Source organism: Myzus persicae, unplaced genomic scaffold (assembly GCF_001856785.1).
Source record: "Myzus persicae strain clone G006 unplaced genomic scaffold, MPER_G0061.0, whole genome shotgun sequence".
Taxonomy (NCBI): domain Eukaryota; kingdom Metazoa; phylum Arthropoda; class Insecta; order Hemiptera; family Aphididae; genus Myzus; species Myzus persicae.
In genome coordinates this window covers 244,656-263,200 of record NW_019102521.1, presented here as the reverse complement: position 1 = coordinate 263,200, position 18,545 = coordinate 244,656, and the positions used below count along the sequence as shown (strand labels likewise).

The 18,545-nt window shown below is 29.9% G+C and overlaps 2 protein-coding genes across 2 annotated transcripts; one reads left to right on the top strand and one right to left on the bottom strand.

The window, feature by feature from the left end:
* Window positions 1-864: 864 nt before the first annotated feature.
* LOC111032410 (4-coumarate--CoA ligase 3-like) lies at window positions 865-18,148 on the bottom strand. Its single transcript, XM_022312720.1, has 8 exons — window positions 17,475-18,148; window positions 10,408-10,618; window positions 9,958-10,311; window positions 9,685-9,839; window positions 9,412-9,586; window positions 8,200-8,378; window positions 7,973-8,128; window positions 865-1,267 (listed from the first exon to the last, which is right to left on the bottom strand). The coding sequence occupies exons 1-8, from the start codon at window positions 17,775-17,777 to the stop codon at window positions 965-967; spliced, it is 1,836 nt and encodes a 611-aa protein (XP_022168412.1). The 5' UTR covers window positions 17,778-18,148; the 3' UTR covers window positions 865-964.
* Window positions 2,739-4,507, top strand: LOC111032411 (serine/threonine-protein phosphatase 4 regulatory subunit 2). The gene has a single exon (XM_022312721.1). It carries the CDS (start codon window positions 3,030-3,032, stop codon window positions 4,488-4,490), a length of 1,461 nt encoding a protein of 486 aa, XP_022168413.1. The 5' UTR covers window positions 2,739-3,029; the 3' UTR covers window positions 4,491-4,507.
* Window positions 18,149-18,545: the final 397 nt, after the last annotated feature.

The following is an 18,545-nucleotide window of genomic DNA, read 5'->3' as shown; positions in this document are numbered from 1 at the left end:
TAAAATTAAAAATATTATGTTTTTAAATTTCTTACTTTGTTAGGAAGTCAAACCATTTAATGACCTTATTTTAATTATATTAATACCTTTACAAACATTTAAACTTTAAAATCAAGTATGTGGCTCACCGTCTCCTCGTTATTATATTATAATAAAAATAACTTACCTAAGTATTAGTTACTAACTTACTTATAAGTTAACCTTGTGAACATTTAGTTATATTAGTTCTCGACTCCTAAATAGTTATTTAGTGTCTTTTTTGTTCTTATGTAAGTATAATAAAATTAAGTTTTTTCTTACTTGCAAAAATCATATTCCCATTTATATTTTTTAGAAATTTGTTATTTTTGAAGTAACTGTTGAGATACCAGATACACATTTTAATAAAACACTTTGTAATAATCTTCATAAAATAAATTGTTTTCTTCCTTTAACAACACCTTTTATTGTACAAAGTTAAAACATTTAAAAACTATTTTACATTTTTTTTTTTTTTGTAATACATAAAAGTACAGTTATAACAATCAACATTCAACAGAGGTAATATACATTACAACATACCAAGTGGGAAAACATTTTTCCAGAACAGTTATTAAAATAATTTATAATATACATAGCTACAAAATAAATATAATGTATCAAATAATAATAAAATCAACTAATTATAATTTATTTTTCATAGTAATTTTAGAGACAAATGGCTTCTAAGCCTAGTCAGGTGATTCATGATAACAAAAATGAATAACAAAATTATTTAGCCCTAAATTTATATCTTGAATAATTTTAAACATGTTTTATATTATTATAACTATTAAAAATATACACTGATTTGCCGATTTGGTATAATATATATATATATCAGGTTCCAGCATATATAAAATATTACATATGCAAACACCAGTAATAAATAAGTATTTAATTATATTGATATAATTTTAAAAAAATTTATTTTTATCATTTAAATTCAGTTCTGTGGTTGTTCGCTTGGATTGTTGCCAAACACTTTAAGTTCATTTCTCAATACTTTGCCAGACGGATTACGTGGAATCATGTCCAAGAACTTAACACCTCCAGCCAATTTTTTGTATGCTACTACATTCTTCTCAACATGGCTTAATATAGTTTTTTCATCAATGTCCATACCTGGTCGCTTTACAACGAAAGCTCTTGGTATTTCTCCGGAGAGCACATCTGGTATACCTACTACGGCTACATCAGCAACACCCTTTAACTGGGAAATCAAATTCTCCAATTCAGTAGGCGATACCTTAAAAAAATATATTCATTTTTAATTATACATGTAGAACAAATATATGATTATAATATATAAACTACCTATAGTCAGTCATAAAATTTCTACTTAACATTACAAAACAAGTACCCATTGTTTCAGTGCATTATACAATTTTTTCTAAAGATTTACTATAAAGAATTGGTTTTTATTGGGGGCTATATAATACGACCCTGCTGTGAAACTCAGTTAAATATTAAAAATGTAAAGTATCGAAATAGGTAATATTTAATGCGATAATTACGCGTTAAATCATAAATGCAGTACGCTAATAGATAGTACCTAAATAGTTTTTTAATAGTACATACGTAAAACGAAAAAAATGTACCATACACCTGAAGATTTAAATATTTTATCGATTAAATTATAAATACCTAATATACATCTCTCCCTTGATTTTTAGCAACAAAATCCTACATACAATACGTGCTTCCAACCAACCGTTTCCCCCTACAAACAGCTAATGGCCTAAGTTGCCGGGTCTTAGATTAAAAAAAAAAATATACACTCATACTTCTGTAAAATTAGAACTTAGGAGGGATAGTATAAATTATAATACGATTTTTTTTTAATAACATGTACCTACTCCACCTCCACCTGACCAAATTCAAACACTGACGTATGGGCTAGTATTGCATACCTTATAATACCTTATAATAACTAACCTACATCAATCATTGCACAATTAAACAATTTATACACATGTATAAATTAACAATAGGGTTAATAGTTTTTAATAAATTGGTCTTGAGCTTATATTGATCTTTTAAATAATAGTTTGTTTTTTAACACTTCAAATGATTCGGCTTCGAAAAAGTCTATGAATTCTCTAAAGGTCTATATGATAAATTCGAATTGTTTGCATCGCACCTTGGAGTGATGTGGACACGAGGTCAAATCTAAAGTATTGAACACCCGGTGTTGTCCTGCTTACCAAACTGTTGGAGGAGGAGGAAGCCCATAAGTGTGTAGGTATTATTATTTTTTTATATAATACGTCAATACTCGTGGTACACATTCAATTTTAATTTTTCGTCATGATACAACCTATTTAATGTGTCTTCGTCATTGTAAAAAAAATATTAAATGCTAGCATATTTTGCAAAACCTTTGAGTTCAAAAGTATCGTTAAAACAAAAGTATTAAAGTTTGTACCCGCCACTCAATCAAATACTTTAAACAAATAAATAATCAATAATATTTTAATTTAAAGTATTTGACTCGTTGCATTGTTGAGTCTGGTTACAGCTGTAAGTTATAACTGTTATAAGGTTATAGTTATGTCAAAGGTCGTTATAACTTGTAAGCTTAAATTGTAGCTATTGTTATTATTAATTTGTTTCTTTATCGAGAAACCATAGTTGGCCGGCGTTGTGTTGACACTCGGCACTGTTCCATGACGCGGGCGCATGCGCTCTACACCAGTTATAGTTGTGCAGTTTCCTTATCTGTTTTCGTCCCGAACTCCCGACTCCCGAGCATTTATACAGTACCATCGAACGGCGGCTGACTTGTTGTTTACGGTCCTTTTTAATATTAAAACAACAGCAATAATAATAATAATATTATACGTTATTATTATTCTTATTGTGCACCGTTCGCGTTGTGTTTCGAATTCTCGTGTGATCCGTCGACGAACAACCGGACCTTGGTGTGTGAAGCAGAAAGAAATCACAGGACGACGGACACTCACAGGTTGGTACCGTACGTTTAATGTTACTGCCATCCAGCGTCCGCAATGATCGAGAACGCGGAACTGGTCATGCAAATGCTGGAGATGTACCAGATGTACAAGCAACAGGTTCCCGTGGAACTGGAGGAGTACCTGAGGTACGTCGCCAAGACCGGAAACACAGTGTTTCAGTGGACGCTGGTCAAGCCATTCATCCGTGAGAAGATAATGAACGTTATTGCCGAGTTTGCAGAACAGTCTGCGTTGTCTGACATACCGCCCTACCCAAATGTCGACCCGTTCAATTACGAGGCCATGAAGACCATGTTGTTGGAACGTTTCGACACTTTCAATGGGCCCCCGTTTACCATACAAAGGCTTTGTGAGTTGTTGTCTTGCCCAAGAAAAGAATACAACCGTGTGGACAAGTTCATGCGTGCCGTTGAAAAAAATATATTGGTCGTCAGTACATGTGAATTAAGACAAAAGCGAGAAGAGCCCATTGTCAATGGCGTCCCAGACCGGTGGGAAAATGGGAAAGAGTCCGATATCAGTATGGAATTGGTTGATAAAAATAATGTTATTACAGATGCAAGTGTTCTAAATGGTAATGATACAGTTGAAAGTCTTCTAAACGAATTAGAATCAATGAAAACACCAGAATCCAAACTGGACGAAACAAAGACAGAACAAAAAGATCCTCTTGTCGCACAAGTTGACAAAGTTGAATCTAATATTACACCCGAAGAATCCAAACAAGATGCTCCAGTATTAATGACTCAAGCTACACCACTTCAGACACAGATTACAGACTCTACTACAGAAGTTGTAAAACCAGTCGATATTGATGTCCCACCAAATGTCTCTGTAGAACATGAAAATATTGTTGATCAACCAAAGGAGTTAAATTCTGAAGTCTGTGAAATTCAACCTGTTGAAGTAATAGAACAAATTGTAAGTGATCATGTTGATGAGCTTAAAGATTTACCCCAAGATATAGAACTTGAAATTATCAAACCGAAAACTGAAGAGCCAATTGTAGAAAGTAATAAATTGGACCATTTGGAATTAATACCGACAGATGTCGATCGTGTAGAAGGTTCAATTATTCATCAAACTCCAGATTCTGATAATAAAGTTGAACTAGATGTAGACACTTCACAACTAGCAGTTGTGTTAGAAAAATCAGACGATAATATTGAAAGTATGGATGTACAATTTGAAGATGTATCCAAGAGTATGGAATCGGAAGTAATTAGTGATAATGTACAAGAAGTATGTACTAAACTTACAGAAATTAAAAATGACAAACAACAAGTTGATGAATCTACTGTTGACCTACCTACTGTAGACCCAATTTCTGTTGATATGGAGGTAGAACTAGAGAAAACCGAAAATGACATCATCCCTGACGTTATACCACAAGAAAGTGTTAAAGAAAATGAAGACACTCAGACAACGGAACCTAATACAACTGCTGAAGAACCTCAAGTACGGGATGAAAATAAATTGACTGAAAGTGAATAGTCTTAGTAAATATTAGACCTAAAAGAATATTACATTGACTGGTTAGGTTAATAATAATGAAATTTTATCAATTAGGTAAAAGTTATGTAAAATTTAATGTTTATATGTACCTACGTGATAAATTCAAAATAAGTTATTTCATTTATTTGTACAAAATTATTTGCAAATATTGCTATTTTGATTTAATCAATAATCAATAATCATTTTTTTTCATATATAATTTTAAATGAATAAAAATGTAGTATATTTTGAATAAAGCATTTTTATTTTTTTTAAATAATGTATGTTTCAACTATTTTTAACTCAATACATTATTTGTTCATGATGTATAATTTTTTCTCGTCTTATACAGACGCATTTGTTTCGTGTAATTTTAATAAAAATACAATACCATCAGAGAAAGTACTCATTCAATGTAATACATATTTGTTAACTAAGAAAAAAGTATCAATATCTACATATTTTCATTCCTATTTTAATGCATTGTGTCAAATAAACTTTATTTTTTAATGTATTTAACAATTTATTTTTTGATGAAAAAATTAAATTTGTATCTCTAAATTATATAGTTAGTTTCATATATTATATACTCTGTACTATTTCTTGTTTAAATGACTGAATAGCTTTTGCTTAAATATTTTATTAACCTAAAAATTTTCCTTCTGAAATACAATAAATTATATTTATACTTAAACATTATCAATTATCATCCCCTATACAAACAGTTATTTAATATCGTTATAAAATTTGTTTAAATATATTACTTATAAAAGAAAAACCTTTAAAGCGTTTTTATTGTTTGCATTTAGAAGTTAGACATTATTTTTCAAATGTACAAGAAAATCAAATCAAAATGAATGCTAGTACATATTATTGCTTACTGAATTATATTATTTAATAAATATGTATTTGTTTAATTGTGTGTATATAAAAGCACAGAACCTTATCAAAGATTGTATGTAATTATGTAATTTACATCCAACAGACAAGCTAACTGGTTAGAAGTTGACAAATCCTTATATTAATCATAATAATAATTCTTCTAGTCAAATAATAATTTACATAAATAAAATATATTTTTTTTAAATATAAAACTGATTTTCTCATATGATAACATGATGGTAATTAAATGTTAGAAATTTAAGTAAATGTATTGTTTGATTTTTCTCTTATCAATAATTACAATTACAATACCACAACTACATTCAATATGCCTTGACCTTATTATTTTTCTCGAATAACTATGAAACATCACTACATCAGTAATTATTTGTACAGTACCTGTATGGCGTATGCCCAAAACGAATTACTTTTAAGAAGATATCAGCGCGAAATTTGTTTTCTCTCTGTGATCAACCCTGTTTAGCTAATTTTAATATTAAAGTGAATTCACTTATCATCAAACTTTATGCTAAGAACATAAAATGTGTGTCCATACATTGGCTTTTTTAAGATATTTTTATACAAGTTATAAGCATTTTTAAAGCGTAATAAATAATAATTTACAAGCTCTTAACTTACATAAAAATACAAATATAAAATAGCCAACGTAGGGAAACGGGCAATGTTCTGAACATAAAGTTTGCTTAGGTAAATTCACTTTAATATTAAAATTTAAAAGTAATAACACAGGATTGGTTCTGCTAAACGTAAATTTGCTATGTTGACAGTGGGTCAGAGAGATAAAACAAATGGTGTGCTGGCATCTTAATTTTGTTACATACCCGTATTTACTAATAAGGCAATAAAATAGTTGAAAGAAATCGAAAATGTTTTTTCAAGTTATTTATTGGGTAGGTACAGCCATACTATAAGCACTTATTTATATAAATGGGTAACAAAATAAAAGGTAGGTAAGTCATAGGTATTAACTATTATTTGCAATCAAATACATTATTATAATTAGTATAAGATTTGAAAAAAAATTGAAACAGTAGTTACCTAAGTAGGTATATTGAATAGTAACTATTTTTTCATTAAAATCAAATGGTATTCCCATAGCTAGGGAGATACCTACTCATTATCTTAATTTGTCTTTAGTATTTAATTAATATCATTTTAATTATAGTTTGGAAGCAATAAGTAGTATATCCTAATAAAGTATTATTAATTTAATTATTATCAGCAATAATCACCGTTATTGAGTTGTTACTTATAAGTGGGTAGTTATTATACATTTTAATACGATATGATTACCAAAATATTTATTCCAATAACATCATAAAAAATTACATTAGAAATCTGAGATGGTCAGATTTTAAAAATAAAACTTATATTATACATTGTCTTATAGTACTTTAATAGTAGGTAGGTAGTTGGTACTAGGTACATTAGACTATAAGAGAGTTTTTAGAAATATCTAATTACTATTAATAACCTTGTGATTAAACTGTTATAACTACTGTCTACCACGTGTAGTGATGTCAAGTCAAGTGCATAGGCGTAAATCGTGGAGGGGAGCTTAGCTCCCCAAATATTTCCTAACTTCACCTCGTAGGTATAATAAATTATGTTTAATACATATTAATTTATACTTCTAGCTCCCCAGATTTTTAATCATATTTACGACTATGGTGAAATTATTGTGAAAAATTGTAGGTTAATATTTCAATATAGGACAACTGATGAAATTTTAAAAAATAAACTTGAAAATTGAAATCAGTTTATTTTATGCATTACAGTGGATACTTTGAAAACCCAACACAGTACTCAATACTAAATTACATCATTATATAACGTATTTATGGAAAGTAAAGTAGGTAGGTACTAGTTAATTAAAAAAAGTGAACTAGGCTTCAGAAAAGTGTATTCGGTTCGTTACAAATAAAATAAAAAAAATAACTGGGTAGATTATTTATTCTCCAATCAAGTCTGCCTGAATATTTTTTATATTTTAGTACTCCGTAAGACCAACTTATTAAAAACCTCATATTAAGCTATAACTACAAATTAAAATCAGAATTGATATGAATTTTCAACTTTGAAATATTTTGAAAATTTTTGTTGTTCTAACATATATTTGTGTATCATAAATATTCCCGTTTTTCTATAATTTTTTATAAAATTTTTTTTTACCGCCCCTAAGTACCCACTACACCTTATTTCCTATCAAAAACAACTCTCAAAGTTTACGATTAAAATATTTTTAGTGTTCCAAAAGGAAAAAACACATTGTAAACTCAATTTGAATCTAAAATATATTAGTACCTTTTCAAAGCCGATTGAGTGTAGTTCCTAAAATGTTTACCTTAATTACATTTATTACCCTTAGAAAATATTTAAGTGGAAATTGTTTTTAAAAATCACCCTAAAAGCTGATTATTGAACAAATAACTTATAACTTTAGCATGTATCTACCAAATTTTGAAATGCGGTATAAGTACTAGCTATATGAGTAGTAAGTATATATTATAATTTAAATATATTGATTACCTAAACAATTAGTTTTAGGTAATTACGTGTGTATTATAATATTCACTTACTTGATTCCCTTTGACTTTTATCAATTCCTTAGTCCTGTCTACAACGAAGAAATATTCGTCCTCGTCATAATAGACAACATCACCAGTATGTAACCAACCATCTTCATCCACAGTTTCTTTAGTTGCTTTTTCATTATTAAGATATCCAGCCATCACCTAAAACAAAATAAATTTAGGAATCGATAAGTTTCAATATTTTAACTCATGTATAGTTGAATCAAATTTACCTGGGGTCCTTTAATCAATAGTTCTCCAGATTTATGTGGTCCCAAGTCACAGCCATCGGTTAAACTGACCACCCTAGCTTGAGTACTTAGTACGAGTTGTCCTGTACTCCCGGTTTTATTCTCAGGCAAGTTAACTCTTGTATATAAAGTCACGGGAGATGATTCGGTCATTCCATAACCTGAAAATGTTTAATTGGAAATAGAATAAGGAAGTCTAGTGACTTCAGTGTCAGTCTCGTCCGCCTAACTACCCGGCGACTGCAAGGGGTCCCGAAATTTATTTTTCTATACGGGGGTCCATCCTACGCCAAAAGTCAAATATTGAAAATATCTTGATATCCAACTGTGATTTGATTATTTTGTTTGATATTACCAATTAGTTATTGTTATTCAATTAGTTATTAAATGCATTGACAGTATTGTATCTGGGAATATATTGTATCAATTTAAATTGATTTCAGCAGATGATTCAATATTATATCAACCCGCAATAAAAAATTTATGACTATGGCCAGCCACTTGATGCATTTACATTTCTTCTTTTAAACAATACCCGCTCTTAGAGAAATTTGACACATGTAACGAAAAATTCAATAGTGCAAATTTTTCTTCTATTTGTCGTTGTTGTTTTTCTCGTTTTGAGTCAAATTTTTTGGGGGTACCTAACGTTTTTGTTTTACTAAAAATAAATATTCAGTGGTACCTAGGTATAAGAACTAAAACACAGAATATTTTCTTTTTAGATTTTAAAGTCATCGAGTCTTGATCCCTAGATATGATATTTGACCTGAAAAATTAAGCTAACCATTCACAATTTAAAAAACGTTTGTAATGGCAACAATCTGTCTTACGTTAATAGAAATTTAAAACAGTTTTGTTTGTAGGCCCATCAATCATCGCCCTCCAGCTTCGTGACTTGGTTACTTCTTTTAATTATAAAATAATAATTTATGAAAATTAACAGTAAATATCACTTTTATAATAATATTTACTGTTAAAATACAGATAACAAAAATAAAACGTAATGGTTGTGCCAGTGTATTCAAATTGCCCTCCTCTACCTTTTTACTAAAAACGACTTCTGAGAGCCAAATTTTGTTTCAAACTATGTGCATTGGATGTTACTTATACAATAAAGGTGCTTATAGTCTTTGAATAAAATATGAATCTATAATACATTTATGAATATAAGTAAAAAAAAATAAAACTAACCTTGTCTAATTCTAATGTCTTTTTGAGCTTTAAGTAAAAAATTATCGATAAGACCTTTCGATGCTGGTGCAGCACCACATGTGATTTCTTTGATTGAGCTTAAATGTTCTGCTTTTACTGATGGATGAGAGGCTAGGAACAACAGTAATGAAGGCACCACAAACAAAAATGTTGGCTAAATAATAATTATTTTCATAATAACATAAAATATTTTATTATTTGTTTCAATTTTTATTTTTTATTTTTTACAAGATATTATGTAGATTTACGTACCTTGTATTTTAGCACACATTCAATATATGATTCCGGGGTAAATTTTGGTATGGTAATCATATGGAGACCATGTGATAATACTCCATTTAATATTCCATTAAATCCATAAATGTGGAAGAATGGTAGAACACTAAGAACTCTTTCTTGGTAGGTGTCTATAAAATTAAATTACCAATGAATGTTAACCATGCGAAACTCGAATATCTGCTTATTTACGGAGTTTCAAATATTATTATAATGATAACAAATAATAATTAAACGTAGCATAATTACCAGTTGTTGGCTCATAACTGATGATATCTTTGTTTATACATTGTTCCAAATTTATAGCACAGTTTCTGTGGGTTAACATCACACCTTTTGGAAGCCCGGTTGTACCACTAGAATATGGCAATAAGGCAACTTCATGGGCAAACGATTTTGGTAGTTCGCCGGGCGTTTGTCCTGAGACTAAAGTCTTGAAATCGTACACGTGAGCTTTTTCGTTCGCAACTTCTTCGCCGCCAAATACTATGGTGCCCACATAATCTTTAAGGCTAGGGGATACTTCTTTAATTACAGGAAGTAATAAAGAGATTGTCATGCAGAGTTTTACACCAGCGTTTTCGAACTGTCGTTTTACCTCCACTATAACAGAATGAATAATGATTAGCAATTAGCTAAAAATAAATATAATATGTACGAAATACGAATCTTATACGATTCTTAAATAGAATATCTTACTGGGAGTGTAAAGAGGATTAACAAAAGTGACGACTAGTCCTGCTTCGAGGGCTCCATGAATGGCAAAAACGTACTCTGGTAGGTTAGGCAACAATAACCCAACCACATCACCTTTTTTCAAACCAAGTTTCGAAATAAGAGTACTAGCGAATAATCTGCAAATCATTCGACCTTCGCCATAAGTGTATGATCTGCCACTACTACCACACGTCTAAAAATATAAGTATGTTATTAAAATTAATATTTAATAATTATAAATATTGAAATACGCGTGAAAAATAAATCAGTTGTATACAATTATAAAATACATAATTGTATAAAATTAAAAAATGTAAGTATTAATTACAATGATAATTTAATATCGTAGGCATTACAGGTAAATAAGCGAGTAAATACCAACGATTATTATTACTCATAAAAATAAATTTTATTGCAATACAATACAATATTGCAATGTAAATATGTATAATTACTAATTAGTATTACCATTGATTATAAATAGTGTTTATAATCAATGGTAATACATACCTACTGCTAAATAAATCATAAATGTTTAGTACGTTTAGTAGGTATTTACAAGTAAATTTCATAAATAAATCACTGAAATTTAACTATAGTTAGTAGGTATAGGTAACAAAAAAAAGTTACATATATTAAGCAACGAATAGTCTTTATCATATAGCTATTAATTATCAACTTATTACACAAACGGACTCGATTTATGATGTATTTTTAAATTATAAAATTCATATTATATAATTTATTATGATTATTATATAAACACTAAATTATCCGACAGAGTGACAGACGAATACGAAACAACATCGAATAATGAAATTATAGAATTTTTGAAAAAATAAGATATTATAAAAACGCTAAAAGTAAGAAGTGAGTAGTGAGTACCTACTGAATAGGCCGAAGCAAAGGTGGATAGACGAATACAACTAGAATTTCCGAATACTTAAGGTTGATAACCCGGTGGCTATATGGGTTTAATGGCCTACAAAAGCTGATGAAGAAACAAAAAAATTTTGAAATTAGTAGATACGACCATATTCCACACATCAACATAAAGTGATACTATAATATGTGAAAGTATATACACTTTCTTAAAAAGTTCTAAATACCTATATGAAATGTTTAAAGATATGCTCAAAAAATGATAAGCTCATGTAAATGTGAAACCAAGGTTAGACACTAAGTAAGAAAGTTAAAACTTTCTTTTGTAGGTAACTTCTAAGTTCTAACTTAACTAAGTATAGTAATTTTAAAAAATCTAAAATAATAGGTTTATTTAATTACATTTTTTATGAACAAAATTTGTTAAAATACCTACTATTATTAAAATGTAATGAATATACAACTAATAAAGCAATGATACAAACATACATCGGTCTTTCTTAGTACCTAATCAACTAAATGTTTTCAAACTATCGCATTTGGTTTATTAATCGACCAACTTATACTTTAACTTTATACTCAAACTAAGTTATTATATTTCATATTTTTTTAATTATGTGACTACGTAATTTAAATATAAAACTGGTTAGTTTTATTCAAATAATTCAGCTTTAACTATCTAGTTGGGAATTCCACCACGATTTGCCAAGGCTTGCATGAAACATATTATATCTACATATTTTGTATACCTATTGTACAACATGAATCAGATACTTCCAATAAAATATACCCAATTTGAGTTCTGAGCCACGCAATGACGATTCATTAGGGTACTATACTCATTATTTTTCAACATTTTAAACTATTAACATTTTGTTTATGTTCGGAGTCGTATAGGTAATAATATGTTTGTAATCAGAAATAGTGAAATGCATAAGTATTGAGATTATAACAGAGTATAGTGTTTCAACGACAAGTGAAGACATTACTTTTATTCAAGGTAGGTATATTGAAAGTATACAACACATAAGTAATATCTAAGTATTATTGTTTATCAATACACCTTGCTTATATTCTATAAAAACAAAAAATAACTTGGACTTTTGACAGGTTTTACTTTGTACATAAAATGATTTAGTAACCAGGAAATGATAAACAAAAATTGGATTATTTCTCAATACATTTTCGGGGGCGATGGTGTGTTAGATAATGAACCGATAACTACCGGGTAGCGTTCAAAAGGCTATAGTGTATATACGAGTGCAAAAGTAGATAGCCACGGACCAATAAAAAAACAGTATAACACAACAACAGCCGCCACAAGGTCGAGGTTTTCTAATATTATCTAACTATGTCAATGTACGTGTACCTTTATTTAATACGTGGTCGCCGTTGCCTTCGTTGGTAGACTATATTTTGTAAGGTATTCTGATCGCAATAATTATTTTCATTTTCAAAACCCGGAAATCGTTATTGACAATATTGTGGAACGCGTACGGCGTACGACAAGCAATTATTTTATGTATTATAAAAATTTGCAATTCATAATTATTTTATGATTTCGCTGTAAGTCAAGAATAATAAACCCAACGATTATGATTGAAACAATTGTAAATACATAAAAATATACCACACAATGTAAATTATCAAAAATATATTACTATTTGTACAGCAATTAAATGTAGGTATTGAATTATATTTGATGTGTATAATGTATAAACGATAAGTACGTTATGTAAATTTATCTTTGAATAACATTTTAACTGTTAATGAGTGGTTAATTAATAAAACTGAACATTAATTGTCCATTTGCATTACTTATAAAACGAACGCGTAACTAACTAAATTTATTGTACTCTATTTAAGCATAATTTTCTAGTTTATAGATTAAAATAGAAGTTTTTTATGTTGTGATTGACCAGATTATGAGAATATTGATATAGGCACCTATAATGTAAATTCTAAACTATAATGTGTTCTTGTACTGTGTACTGTGCACTACCAAATTGCTACAATATAATATAATAATACCTACTTATTGGCTATTTGATATATATTTTGTTACCTACTTGTATTATTATAATGATATTACACATATTATTTAAACAATTGAATCGAAAAATAACATACCTAAAATCAATACTTTTTATAAACATGCATAATATAGTATCATTTGTATATAATTTAAATAATAATTTAATTATTAAACATTATATTTATTAGTTCTAATAAACTACTAAGTGCATTATATATTTCCCGTTAGGTACCTACCTCCACTTGAATACTAAACATTTTAACGTATTTAGTATAACTAAGACATTTTCAGAACATATAAATGTATAGAACATAAGTACCAACTATTTATTATATTACACCACGACAGATTATTTTTTCAACGCAAATATGTTTTGTATAATCATTTTTGTGAATTTATAAAAATTGCACTGCAAATTCGTGCAGATTAGGTACATGAAAAAAATAAATACTTAATAATGTAATGTTACAATAATTATTTACAAGTGCAATGAAAATTAACTAGATTAAGAAAATAACTAAATAACAAGCAGTCGATACTCGTATACACCGTACGCGGAAAGACGCCTATCTAAAAGTTATTGTCTCTCTATAAAAAATAAATTTTAAGCGTCAACTGTTTGTGCGATAAGTACAATAATTACAGTTGATTGCACTATTGCAGGTTGTATCTTTAAAAGCTATCAAAGTTGGACTTCATACTATCGCACTGACATTGTTTCATATGTAAACCAATTACACAATAGTTCAATGGTGTATAGAAAATGAAACAAAATAAAATATAAATACAAGTACCCAAAGTTCAAAATGAGTTCATAACAATAATAATGATCATCGTATTTAGTATGGTGTTTACAATTTATTCTATACCGTTGAACGATAAAAATATTTTATCAAAATACTTTTACGAAACGCCCATTTAGAATGAAAAAAATTCTATTCGTAACGAATTTTGATGGACTTTAATCACTGTCCGTTTTAAGGTACCTAATATTGTTTTACACAAATAAAATTATAAAGGAATAACACAATTAAAACGTACATTAATATGATGTATATCAATATCAACATTGACTTTAAGCGCCTATGTATAAATTTAAAACATTAAATCACAAAATATAACTACCTACCAACATGTTAAATATTATAATTTATAAATGATAATAATAACAAGTGCAGAAAAAATAATCAGTCATTGACATTTGTACATGTATAGTATTTATTATAGAACAATAATATTAAAACAATTCAAATTATTTGCGATTTTATTTCAGTCGTAATTAAGAATCATCGAAACCGTGACGTTGTAAACAAACAAAAACATAAACGCAATTTAAGGTGTCTATTCAATTTAAATTCTGCAAACACTAATTGTCATAGGATTTTTACTGTTTAGCGCAATTCGACAATGAGATATTTATATTTTATAATCTGCTATCGACAACATACAAAAATTGCACATCACACAACAGCGTATATTATTATAAATAGGTATAGTATAAAATTTGAAAATTGAAAACAGTAAGTTATTGACTTTGTTTGTTTTACTGACGCACAAATTAGAATTAGTGGCATTCAATGTTTGTTTAGAACTAGGTAGGTACGTACTTACGAGTTATGAACCATACAATGTGGTTATCTCGCTTTTTGAATGTATTTATGTACTTATAACACACTAGATAATAAAAAGTAGACAGTTTAATACTAAACCTAGTAGGTATCAAATAAATAAACCCTATTGCAAATTAGCAACTAGAGAGTGATTTTTTTTCGTACCATGCACAATGCAAATAATATCTACAATTAAAATGTTATATAATGTAGTAAAAAAAATAGATGCAATTTTTGTTAACAATTGTTGGAGATATCTGCAATTATTGAACGAAGAATATATTAGAATAATGATGTTACATTATACAAATGTGATATTTGATATCGTGAATAATAATTATCGTGATACGATTTGGCAATTAACAGAATCTATATTTGCTCACGGTAAATTGTACAATTATCGTACATTAATACCTATTATTGTACAATAATATATTTAAACGTCATTATAACATAAATTGATAATTTAAATAATATAAGATGATTTTATATTAAGCCAATATTTCATTTTTAAGTGTAATTATTTTCCTCTGTATAAATTGAAAATACTTCGATTTGTAAAATGGTTGCACACAGTAATTCTAGTACAACGTATTCTAAACCGAAAAAAACGCATAGATTAAAAATAGCTATGCGTTGACTCTAAATCAAAAACTCTTTTAGTATATTTGCGTCGGTTGTGTGTGTAGTGTGTATAATACTATAATGACGTATATGCGCTTAGTACATATTATCATTATTATACTACCTATATAAGTTTACTCGTGTGTAAAACATGTTTTAAGCATTAAGTATTTCTAATACATACAATTATATAAGGTACCGCGGTCCATGAATATATAGGTATAGTATTATAATAGTGGTGATGTCTTTTTCCGTATAGTAGTTACACTCCACTGCTTCACGTTATGAATATAAAAAATATCGATTGTCCATAGGTAGTAGGTACGCTGAACGTTTAAATGTTATTTGATAATTTACTTTCATTGTAATATTGTACAGTGACCGTAGCTCGTGGCGATTCTAGGATATCTGAAGTGATTTTATACATTCCTAACACCTAAACAAATCGGTATGGTAAAAATCAAGTTTATAAAAAAGAAATCTCACTGTTTTATTAATCACGTCATTACCATAACGTGGATCCGTAGCGAATGACATGTTATTTATTATAAACTCGAAAGATATAAATACTACCTACATATAGGTACGTTTAATAAACATATTATATATTATTATCTAGATATTATAAGCATGGACATTTTCAAACTTTCTTAACACTCTCAATTCATATCATTTATATACGTGACGGTTTATTACTTGGTTGTTTCATGAGTTATGGTGGGGTGACCGTGTAAGTATACATGTTGATATGTGTTTATTAAATAGCCGGAGTGAAAATACAATATAACTGATGACATGGGAATTCAGGAAGTAGATAGCTGCATGAGAAAACATGTATAGGAGTGAGTGGTAGGCAAGTGTGTAAGCAGAGTTATGATGAAGAAGCTACAAATAATAAATTTACGACCCGTTTGCGAGGCAGTCCAAGACAACAATAATAATATTATTACGGTAGCGTAATCGGTAATCACAAATCAGTATTGAGAGTGAACTATTAGATTAGAAAATGTAAATAATTAATAAACATGTACAATGTACAGTAAAAATGTTGAATGTGACTATATTATTATCCATTACACAAGGTAAAATCTATATCTGACGCGGACTATACACCATATCGAAGCCAATCTCGTATAGACATCATTCATATGTAAAGGAAATTCCGCTGCAGGCTCAACCCGATCGTTTAGCGATAAAAAAATATTAGGGTAGCAGCCAGAGACGCGTCCTGTGAGTGAGGAGTAAAGTAACCGCCTAGGTAATAATATAGTAGATAGATAATTAGTGAGTATAATTACTACGTAATACGTTTACACAATTACGTTAAAACACTTTTAAATGCACGGATATACCTATACTCAGTTAATCACCAAATTATTTCACATAGTCATTAATTAATATCACTTAATTATTTGTTTTTATAATTGTTTCAACTTTTAATCACCATTACAAATGCAATAATTTTCCGCGTAGATTAAAAACCATTTCAATGTCGCCGCGGTGCTAATACGTAAGTACGTAGAGAGTGACGAGTGTGTTAGGTACACTACACACATTTATTTATGTTATTATACGAATAGTGTGTAAAAATTTAAATTTATCATATTTACAAATTAAAAAAAAATTAACAAATAACATACAGCGCATTATAGATATGAAGTTGTCTCGTAAAGTTATGACATTATGCATTTTTATATCAAAAGTAGAAATTAGAAAGCAGGATGTCCGTTACACTGGCGCAACACATTAACCGCTAATAAGCTCATAAATCGTCTTCCTAACGAGTGCGTAGTATTAACTATAACTTCTAAGGCCATAAGGGATGTTTGATTTTTGACGACTGGAGGTTAGGAAGGTAAGGTGTAGGTAGGCATGTACTAGGTATTACAGGTACTTACAATCATCGGCTTGTCTTCCCACTTGTCCACGTTCCTCCATATGTATTCTGGCAGGGTGACATCCACGGGGTTGACGGTGCCGAACGGCGATTCCAAGATTATCGGTCCGGTAGACGACGAAGGGGTGGAGCGGGAGGAAGTGGCGCCGAACATGCGTACGGCTACAGTCGTGCACGGCGCGTGTGACCCGGACGCAGTCCAGGACGGCGACGTGCGACAGTGGCCCGTCGAAGCTTTGGAACACTTGTGCAGCGGTCCGTTGAACATGCGCCGGGCGCCGGTCATCACTCTCAGTCGGTCCATGGCGGTTTATTTGGTTACCACGAAAATCCCGTGCACGGTCGACCGTGGGCTTGTGTAGTCGTGTGTGTTTTGAAAGTCGGCCGGCTTATAAGCGATAATAATATAATATATATTTATTATATTATAATATTATATTTATTATGTATTTAGCTGCACAGGTGATATATTGTTACGTCCAACTCGAAAATGATTATATTCGTCGTCGTCGATAACTTCTGTATGAATATTTTCGATATTAAAATAAAATATGCGCGACGACAACGAAATATAATATTATGATATGATGTCGCGGCGGACGAGGAGCCAACGTCACACTACCGGCGGACGAGAAACTGTACTGAAGTCTGAATGTACTGTACTGTTGTACGGGGCAGCGACTGGCGAATATTGTATTATTATTGTCTGCCATACGTAAACATGCAACACGTTGTCGGCCGCCGCCGCCGCATATTCACGGTTTATACGACCGTACGGTTTCGGTGGGTGGCAAGTTGCATTTTCTACCGCGCACTCGCCGCCCCCGACACCGTTAGCAGTCACCGATGGTATACAGAGCGGTCGCGAGCGCAAACACGTACCTCTATGGCTCTATACCGGCTGTATGGTAATCTAGAACACGTAAGTACGATAAACAAAATAACAATAGGTATGTTGTCACACGATTATATTTCGATGTACATACACAATAATAATATATTGTATTATTGTATACCTACGTGGTGCGAGGTCGGACACGCGCGCTGACAATGTTTTCGATAAGTGTTTTTT

Coding starts and splice junctions, on each gene's coding strand:
- LOC111032411 (XM_022312721.1), top strand. CDS start 3,030: ATGATCGAGAACGCGGAACTGGTCATGCAAATGCTGGAGATGTACCAG.
- LOC111032410 (XM_022312720.1), bottom strand. CDS start 17,777: ATGGACCGACTGAGAGTGATGACCGGCGCCCGGCGCATGTTCAACGGA. Junction 10,619..17,474: donor GGGAAGACAAGCCGATGATT/GTAAGTACCTGT, acceptor TTATATTTTTAG/ACGTGTGGTAGTAGTGGCAG. Junction 8,129..8,199: donor TATTGATTAAAGGACCCCAG/GTAAATTTGATT, acceptor ATTTTGTTTTAG/GTGATGGCTGGATATCTTAA.